The 10,476-nt window shown below is 42.6% G+C and overlaps 1 protein-coding gene across 1 annotated transcript in view; it reads left to right on the top strand.

Moving 5' to 3' along the window:
* LOC147017488 (receptor-type tyrosine-protein phosphatase mu-like) overlaps positions 1-10,476 on the top strand; it is a 513,419-nt gene that overhangs the window by 384,174 nt on the left and 118,769 nt on the right. The window contains exon 19 of the mRNA XM_085847977.1: positions 7,256-7,343. Within this exon, the coding sequence (XP_085704103.1) occupies positions 7,256-7,343 (88 nt within the window). The remainder of the gene's footprint in view (positions 1-7,255; positions 7,344-10,476) is intronic.

The raw sequence follows: 10,476 nt of genomic DNA, 5'->3' as shown, positions 1-10,476 counted from the left end.
TCACCATGGCTCACTGTTAGCCATTAGCAATGGTTGTAAATTCTCGCCTCCTTGCAGTTGCCAGGTCAGTCTCTAAGGCCTTCCTTGAGGCCTAGTCAAGCCTAAAGCTTCACAACATTTTTAACACTACTTTGGATGTGCTGCCGTTTCTGCCTGTTAATTCCCTTGGAATGGCACCAGAGACTTACAGTCTAAGATATCCATCACTGCCTTGGCAGTTCCTTCAAACTCGCCGAAAAAAACCCAAATATTCCACTTCTTTGCTTAATTTATTTAACATGGCAATTTATTCATCATTGAGCAATCTATGTGGGACATTCAAAAGGCTTTCGGAGCGAGATACGATAGTCCAAGAAAACGTATTCCTTATTCATTATATCTCCATAAGTAATGAAAAATTAAATAATGCCTGGTGTTTCTTGTGCTGTTGTGGGCATCTCGTTGATCCGAAAGGATGGTTCAGAGGTAGTGTACTTAATTTTCGAGCTTTCATTTCTGGTGTAGAATTCCCGACGTGACTCGAAACTGTCGGATGGATGTTTCACGGACAGGGCGTTGCATCACGAAGTGTGATGGATTTTAAGCTGGGGACCCATCTGCGAGCACTAATTGGTGTACTTAAAATTTCCTACGGTGTCTCTCATGAAGGGTAGTTGAGTTATCACTCTGAACAAATTCTTGCCACATTTAATGTACTGTCAAGTTTGCCACGTTAGTTTTAAAAATACTTGGACCAAAACTTTCTCCAGCCACCCCACAAGAACGTGGGATAGGCCATTAGAGTAGTAGTCATAGTTGTAGTAGTATCTGTATCTCATTGCAATAAACCTTTTGAACTCCCCGAGTATTTGTAAGGCATGTTGTATTCTTATTTCTGATAATTTTGCTGTGTTTGTATAAAAGTCTTTGTGTAAGATAAGCAATCGGAGCAAAACCAATGCCTCTGCATTTTCCCCATCGTTGTTCCTGTACCATGGACAAAAGCAAGAGGCCATTATGCAAATAGGTCTAATGGCATGTCCACTGAGCCAGTATTTTGCACAGTGTAGGTAATAACTTTAATGTTGTGACCTTCAAAAATGAGGCAGAAGTCACGTCCTGAAAAATCCCTGAGGGCTTTGAGGCCACAATTTAGCTCTTCGAGGCCACAATCGGCACCACTCATGGCACCCGCGGTAAGTGGGAAAACTAAATTGAGTCGCAGACTCTCAGGTGTGCCCTACAGATAGAAAAGTGAAATAAATGTATCAAACCCAATCAAAATTGTAATGGTGTATCTGTATTTTAATCATCCTCTGTGCATACGCTGAGCCAATGGGGTGGGATGCTCTTCTTTGTCTGTATTATCGACTTGATTTGATGTCTCATCACAAAGCCAGGCTGAAGCTCGGAAAACAGGCAGCAAGAGGCCAAATAATGATGAGAATTCAACAGAGATAAAAAGGCTCAAAATAGGCTCATGTTTCTCATCTCCCTCATCAGAGCATTGTAAGCCATCTCCATATTTGTGCTGGCTGTTTGCCTCGCCCAAGGATAAGCCTCATTGTTTCATATTCTTCATTAATTATACATGGGTCATGACCTTCAATCATCCCAACAAGATTAGACCCCTCAATCCTGATTAAGAGTGATGGTTGGTTGTTTGTCTTTCGTGCGAGAAGTTCACAAGCACCGCAAGGCCCAGGCTTCAAACCAGACCAGGCCTCCTGCATGAGCAGGCTTTGGTCTCAGGATAGCTTTTGTGATTCCCTCGATGCTGGGAAGCTTGAAGAGGGACATCCATCCATCAATTGTTATTGGCTTTAGGCATTTAGAGCGTGCAGTGCCCGCACTGGACTCGACAGATAATGAAGCTTGTGCGGTGTTCAGAAGGCTTAACAATATGCGCAGAGAAACCTGGCAACATCGTAAAGTAGCTTCGTGACAAACGCCTTTCACCGAGCGATATTTTTTTTTCCACTCCGAAAGATGACGCTCTGTTGACATCGGTGCATTCACCGAATACGAGGGGTTGGGGTTAAGCAGTGTGACTCCCTCGGGAAATGCAAACCGGTTACAGCATTGGTAAAAAAAAAAAAGGGCACAAAAGGTACTGCATTGCATGCGTGAGATCCCGGAATGCATGTGGAAGGCTGAGACTTCCATTATGCCAGGAATCAGGTGAGTTACGGCCTTAGAATCAGGATGTACACAAAGAGGGATTTGTTCTCCGTCTATCCGACTCGCCAGTACAAAGTGATATTTACTTATGTCGAAAATAAAAAAGGCGAATTGCACTCTTTGTTTGGTTACTGCCACCTTCAGTCGAACGTTGGGCCGAGCCAGCTGGTTCGTGAAAGACTTGAGCCAAAAGCTTTCCCAAGCCGACCCCACAAGAAGGTGGGAATAATTGAGGCTGTTAAAGAAGTAGTAGTAGTAGGAGTTTGTTTTGTTGAAAATATAGGCTCCTGATACATAGAAATTTTTATTCAGAGCATGTCCAGCAATTGTTTCAGAAGGAAAAAAAGCTGCCTTTTTCTGGCTTAAATTAGCATGGCCTGTGGTCCACTGTGACAGATCCTGCAGAGCTTAGGATCTGCCCTACTGGTCCGTCATAACAACAACAGCATAATATATTATATCCTCATTATTGAACCATTGTAAAAAATATATATATATATATATATATATATATATATATATATATATATATATATATATATATATATATATATATATAAATATGAATGCAATCACATGCTGCATGGGTTCATCTCATCAAAATACCCAACATTTCCTCCTTTGTATCAGACAAACACAAAATGACGCAGCAGTCGGAATTGATTCCATGAGTGTGGAGAGTGTGAAAACGGTGGAGAAATATGGGAAATAAGTTTGATAGGAGGTAGGGGTCAGGGGAGGTGAGGAAGGGGTCGAGTATCGAGTTCCTAGAATGGGAGTGAGTGAAGTTGGGGTGTTGTTGAAGAGGAGGTCGTGGTTTGTCAGAGCAGAATCTTCTTGTCGATACAAGTACAGTATCTAGGCTGATTGAGGTGCTAAACGACAAAGGACAGAAGGTTCACAAACTACCAAAGGGCATTGGGGGTGGAGTGAACGATTTGCTCAGAATGACATAGCACGCTACCACGATCGACAATGGGCGCTCGGCGAGTGGCTTAAGCACTCAGGCAGGCAGTCCGATTGAATGGTTGATTGGTAACGGCTGGCCAAGCTGTCGCTGCATGCCATATAGGATCCCTTTTGGCTTTAAAGTCGGTCTTCACCGTGCACCACCATTGAATTAATACCAGGTGGGATTAACTCAGCCCGTCATCCTTCCGAGGTCGGCAAAATGAGTACAAGCTTGCTTGGATGACTGAACCATTCGAGTATCCTGCGTTGGAGTAGCGACCCATCCAGGGTTGTGCCCAGTAGCCCAGGAGACTGCTTCGGCAGCGCCGATGCTCTGTACACCGTATGGTCCCAATGGATTGGTGACATACACAAGGAGGAAAGGAGGATTAACATGAAAAGGAGTAATAATTTTTCCGGAGAGGAATAGAATGTGAAAGAATCAGTGTGTGAGAAAGAATCAGTCAAATGTTCCATTGTATTCGAGAAAGTGATGAATAGATAGCCCTTGACCTGATAGTTTCCTTGTTATCCCCACACTTTTTGGAAAAAAAAAAAACGGGGAGATAGATGTTGTAATTGCCTCCATCTGTCTGTCCGTCCATCACGCTATCTCTTCAAAGAGGTTGTGCAGAAATTCACCAAACTTGGTAGTTTTGATCACCACTGGCAAGAAGGTGCAAGAGTAGTGTCATTTTGACCCCGTCCCCTGGGGCAGGGTCAAAAGGTCAAATTTCAAAAAATGCAATTAGGGGTACATTTTACATCATTTTTTAATGAAACTTTGTGCATGCAATCGACATTGAGGGATGCATGAAATATGTAACGTTTTTGGGGATTTGACCCCAGGTTCATGCCCCCCAAGGGGGGGGGTCCTGTATATCTGATTTCCAAAAGCGCACTGATTTTTAAATTATTATTGGCAATGAAGGATGGAGTGATGGGTGTGCTGGTACACTGTGACAAAAACGATGGCAGTAGAGAAAGCCGATATGAGAATAGTCTCACCATAAAGTAGTGGAATCCAACTTCCTGCAGGTGGAATGTCGACAACCAATCCAGGCTTTCAACAAAAGGACAGTATGCCAGTTGAAGTAGCCAGTTTTACAAAGATCTCTCTCTCTCTCTCTCTCTCTCTCTCTCTCTCTCTCTCTCTCTCTCTCTCTCTCTCTCTCTCTCTCTCTCTCTCTCTCTCTCTCTCTCTCTCTCTCTCTCTCTCTCTCTCTCTCTCTCTCTCTCTCTCTCTCTCTCTCTCTCTCTCTCTCTCTCTCTCTCTCTCTCTCTCTCTCTCTCTCTCTCTCTCTCTCTCTCTCTCTCTCTCTCTCTCTCTCTCTCTCTCTCTCTCTCTCTCTCTCTCTCTCTCTCTCTCTCTCTCTCTCTCTCTCTCTCTCTCTCTCTCTTTCTCTCTTTCTCTCTTTCTCTCTTTCTCTCTTTCTCTCTTTCTCTCTTTCTCTCTTTCTCTCTTTCTCTCTTTCTCTCTTTCTCTCTCTTTCTCTCTCTTTCTCTCTCTCTCTCTCTTCTCTCTCTCTCTCTCTCTCTCTCTCTCTCTCTCTCTCTCTCTCTCTTTCTCTCTTTCTTTCTCTCTTTCTTTCTCTCTTTCTCTTTCTCTCTTTCTCTCTTTCTCTCTTTCTCTCTTTCTCTTTCTCTCTTTCTCTCTTTCTCTCTTTCTCTCTTTCTCTCTTTCTCTCTTTCTCTCTTTCTCTCTTTCTCTCTTTCTCTCTTTCTCTCTTTCTCTCTTTCTCTCTTTTTCTCTTTCTCTCTTTCTCTCTTTCTCTCTTTCTCTCTTTCTCTCTTTCTCTCTTTCTCTCTTTTTCTCTTTCTCTCTCTCTCTCTCTCTCTCTCTTTCTCTCTTTCTCTCTTTCTCTCTTTCTCTCTTTCTCTCTTTCTCTCTTTCTCTCTTTCTCTCTTTCTCTCTTTCTCTCTTTCTCTCTTTCTCTCTTTCTCTCTTTCTCTCTTTCTCTCTTTCTCTCTTTCTCTCTTTCTCTCTTTCTCTCTTTCTCTCTTTCTCTCTCCATGATGGCAGGATCTAATTTTTCTATTGACAGTAACTTTTGTTTTGGCTTTTGAAGAGCACTTTGCAACTGGAAGGAATTGTTATGCGAGTGTGTATTTTTGCTTAATACATGTATGCTGCATTGATATCTATTATTTCAACTTCACATGTTTGTATATGTTTATAAGTTGGCTGGAAGGATAGTTTAGATGTATGCACACTCATCTTTGAGATGTTTATACTGGGTTTGAATCTTGACCTGTAGCTATAAACTGCCACCCCTGTGTTTCACATCCAGGGTAAGGCATCAGTGTGTGCGCCACCCTCGGATGGACGTTAATCCATATGACCTATCTGCGAGGACTAGGGATGTTGGTGGACATTAAGATCCCGTGGTGTGTTTCGCAGAGAGAAGGCGAGCTATTGCCCGTTCCCTGAACAAATTCCAAACATCGAGCCTGATTCGACGTCGGGCCTGACACTGTGGTTCAGGAAAGACTTACATCAGGAAAGAATAGTTCCCACTCCACACCCTCATCCCACCTCCATCCACCCTTCTCCAGCAACCCCAAAATGTGGGAATAGTTGGACCTGTTAAAGAAGAACCAGATATGCATCCGTATGCATTTAACATGAAAATCATTTGAACCTCACGTAATGATCACTCACACGTACAGTCGTACACACATGAAAATCATTACACACCGTACTTCCACAAGCTACTTGCCTGTGGAGTTGGAGTCGTCAACTAAAGTTCAGGTCACACTCGCAACTCAATGGCTTTTCCCACTGAACCGTCATGCTTGGCAACATCAATGCAAAAGCTGAAGAAGATATCAACAATCCTGTCCATTGTTCCTTGGTCAGACACCGTCCCCAATAAAGCTAGTTAAAAAGGTCAGATGCCATAATTATTTTCGCAAACACATCGTTTTTCAGGATTTTACTGTTTCTTTGCAATGTTTCCTTTTATGAGGCAGAAACGACTCCTCCTGCTTTTTCGCATCCCTCATGCAGTTCCCCTTTGTTGTGCTGATGAAAAGGAAACCATTTCCAAGACATTAAACATCCACGAAAGATAAAAACCACACATGTAATTCGATTTTTACATTTGGTGGAAGGATTGGAGAATCAAAAGCCAATAGCATCATGTTCGATGGGACAACATTATTATCCTTCCGTGACACAAAACGTTTAACTCGAGTAACTCGCTGAACTGCGTGCACTTTAAAAAAAAAAGTCTTCTTCAGACAAGGCAATTGTGACTTCACCTGTCACTCGAAGTGATTCAGAAAGGGATTTGAACAATTTGTATTTCATTCCATAATCTCTGAGTGTTCTTGTTCATAATCCTGTTTCCATCTGAGATTGGGAGTTGTGATCCATAGCCAGGTCATCACTGCATGACATTTGGGTCTTTTCCACGTCGCTCACCAGGGTTGCTCAGGTATTCTGTAGTCCTCGGGGGGCTTGTGTCACTCATTTTCGTGTGTCCCTGAAACGAGGACGTAATTGCCACGAAATCTTTGTAACCTATCCGAGAGAGGGGAGAGTTTGTAACGTTGTCCTATTTATCTTGATTATCATATCATATACCTATATTTCTTTGGGTTATTTGGAGGACTCTCTTCCAGACTTCAATCCCTCCTTCCTCGTTTGCTTTCAAGTTGTTTTGACCTTCCTCCGCACTACATCACTGGATTTGTGCCGCAAAGACGGAAGACCCACTCGTGAAGGAGAAAGATCTCTACGTTACGGGTCAAAACCGGTGTCTAAGGAATCAAAGCTTTCCCCTCCAGGAACAAGTTTGGAAGTCAAATGGGTTCTAGGAGTGTGGAACTAATCGTGCTTCTCATTGTCATCATGTGTGGATCCTTACCATTCCACGGAACCATGTCATCGTCATTCTATCTCGTCAAAAGGACATTAATGCCGATACTGTTGGTAAAGATATTATAAGGAAACTTTGCACTTGGCATCGTGACAAGCTAGAAATGATCTACCTGATTTGTTCTGATGGGATGTTGCAGGGATTATTGAAATTTGCAATAACCAACCCTCCCCCCCCCACCACCACCCCACCCCCTTCCATTCTCCTGCCCCACAGCCTTTCTCTTTTTCCTTCAATGATTACCTCATGTCTATCTGCAGAATGTTCTGGATGGACAATCCGCATCGTGGCAGGCAGCCAAGAAGGAGGTGAACCGAAACAAGAACAGATACGCCAATGTTGTGGCTTGTAAGTGCGGGGTTAAAACTGGCACTAAAACCTTTTCTTCATCATAGAAACTTCAACCGCCCATGCTTGGCTTGATTTATCTGCTGCTGTTCTGCTTGCATTCCATTGTTTTATTAAATATGATCATGTACCTATCAAAGAATCTCCGAATCCAGGGTGTTCCCCCAAGTTATCGATTGGCCAGATAAGAATTTGAAATCTTCCGTTTTGAATCTTCGGAATCAAGATATCATCAAGGTCCTTGGCTCCAGAGCCGGTTCAAATCTTTGTTGCTTTTGCGATGAGTCGTGCTTTTATGCACCAAGCAAAATAGTCTATCCATTTGTTTTTCAACATTGCACTGCACAAGTTTGGGGAGGCAGTCGAAAAAGCACCAGTGTAAACAATGGGTTTTTATCAACTGGAAGCCAATACGAGTATGTTAACCGCCACCACGGGAAGCGAGGTGTGGTTGATGTCTCGATCAAAAATGGCAACAAGCACACCCTTATCGGCTTTCTGCTTTGAAAATAAATTGTTTGACCTGTCCACCAATGCAGACTGACATTAGACTTTGCAAGACTACATTATAATTGTGCCATGAAACCACATTGGCGGCACGGACCTGCCTGCCCTTAGATAGACAAGCACGGACGAACAGGCAGACGATTGAAGTATTAATAAAAAAAGACAAATATGTATTATTCCCCCAAAAAATAAAAACGCAAATGTATTACCCCCATAAATATTGCCTCCTTTTTTTATGAAACCAGAGGAATAAAACTGAAGCTTTGCAAATGTTGCACTATCACCAATTTTACCAAGTGGACATATTGGAGAGAAAATGGAGCAGAGGGCAGTTGAGGAGGCTGAGACCAAATATATGCCATTTCGCATAGGTAATATGTATATAGCTTTGGAACATTGGTGAGGCATGTTGCTTGGTTATGGTTGAAAAGGTAAGGTGAAGCTACTCCTGAAGAATAATTCCCTTTAACTTTAACCGTCAAGTTTATCAGCATGGTGTATCGAAGACTGGTTCTATTTTTATGACATTGACGTGTCAGAATGACTCCATTTTGTTCATGTAAATCAGTCAAACTGGTGACGTCAGGGTAGGTTATTTAACATCTCACAATTTTCCAAAGAGAACCATGGGACAAAGGAGGTAAGGTTTGCAAAAACTATTGGACTAGTAGTCGCTTGACAAACATTGGGGTGATGCATCACTCACTGTGTCCCCGTTTAAGGTGGGTGGGCAGGGGTGGGTAGTGCAAAAGGATCAAAGCTGGATCATAGATGGGAGAAGCTCGAGAGGTTTCCGACTTAACTGCGGTGTGAGAGAAACGCAACCTGATCCCGACTGTAGGTGACGATGATCTTCAGAGCTTCAACCTTGATTGCATCTTTCAAAGACAACCGTTTTTGATTCTCCATCGCACAGATTGTGTGGACTTTGTGAAAAATTTATGGTGATGTTTTATTGTGCAAGTGGACCCGTAGGATAACTCGGAGGTAGCGTATTTGCTGACACAACTATAAACTGTCACTCAATGAATGTATCGTCCCTTGTTCCTCTGATGGACGTTAAGCCGGTGACGCGTATGTCACTTGTCGGTGGATGCTAAATATCCGACGGTATCTGTCTCCGAAGGTGAGGCAAGGTATCCACCAGCACCCTGTCCAAATTCCAAATTCCTGCTATAACCTGCAAGGGGCACTGCATCATGAGTGGCAAAGCCATGCCCACAGAAATCATGCAACCAGCAGCCACTTGCTGTATACATTCAATCGAATATAAAAGAGTTCAAATTTTATTCCCAAAATGTTAATCATGACGCATTACAATTGCAAAAACAATTATTACTTGATTCAATATGTGTTTGGTCAGGTTCATATGAGTTGTAGTATGCATCCAAAAGATGTAGCTGCATAACTTGCAAGTGATTTCTATTTTATTATATGTTTCAGGACTTTTGCCTTTGCTCATTTAGGAGAAAGATTTAAAAACTTTCTTACTTTCAAAACTTTTGTGAAGGCACCAGTTTATTACACATTCACGACCTTTGCTTTCTCGGCAAGGAGAAAATAATCTACATTGTTATTATTGCTGAAGACATTTTATCACGGAGGTAGTATTACTACAATTACTGCTAAATTCCTCCTATTGCAACCTTGTTTTGCCAAAATTCTAGTAACTAAGGTAATTCCACTAAGTGGACTTGATTAAGTGGTCTCAACAACATCTCATCCACAACTTGACCTGATGGCAATTGTGCCTTTATCCTCAAAAAAAAACTTTGCCACTCACAAAAACTTATCCACGTGTTAATATTATTCCATTTCATAACAAGGGCAGAAAATAGATCCTCTCAAGGGCAGACTGTAGCTACTGTATAAATCAGTAAAATAATGAAAACGATTATTGCTGTAGACATTAAAGCATACATCTTCTCCAATTCACTTATCACAAATCACTGGTTTGGTTTGCTTTATCACAAACCTGGTGCTTGCTTATTGGTTAAGGTGGCTGCTCTAAGATCTTCGAGTCTTGAGTTTGAATCCCTGTCATGCCGATGCCATTATACAAGATGTCTCTTAAGTCAAGCCTGGTGTTGGCTTAGTGGTTAGGGTGGCTGGCTTGGAATCCTAGGGTCCTGAGTTTGAGTCCTGTCGGCCGCTGAATTAACACCAGGTGGTGTTGACCCAGCGCGTCATTCTTCCGAGGTCGGCGAAATGAGCACCAGTTTTCTAGTAATAGGGGCAATGCATCAGCAGCATAACCATGTCCCAAACCAATGATGTAACCAGCAGCCAGAGCAGTCTCTCATGATGTATCTATTTTATACAGTTTTGGAATCCTCTTATGTTCACCAAGTTTTCACCCTTTGGCACCCACAGTGACACTGTTGACCAACTGGTTGACCAACAGCTGGTTGACCAACTTCCTCCATCTGCCAAAGCACTGCTCACCAAGCTGTCTTGTCTTTGACTCTTCTCTTTGGGGATCGTGTTCCCTAAAGCAGTGTTCTCACCCAATTATTTTTTCAATCTACGTTAACAACCATTCCTTCTCCTTGGACAAAGCCTCGTCACCTTGCTGATGACAACACCGTGTGCAGTCATTTCTCATCCTTGCAACAGACAGATTTCA

This window comes from Eptatretus burgeri, chromosome 11, assembly GCF_056783735.1.
Source record: "Eptatretus burgeri isolate ZD-2024b chromosome 11, Ebu_testis_v1, whole genome shotgun sequence".
Taxonomy (NCBI): domain Eukaryota; kingdom Metazoa; phylum Chordata; class Myxini; order Myxiniformes; family Myxinidae; genus Eptatretus; species Eptatretus burgeri.
This window is presented reverse-complemented; position numbering and strand designations above follow the sequence as displayed.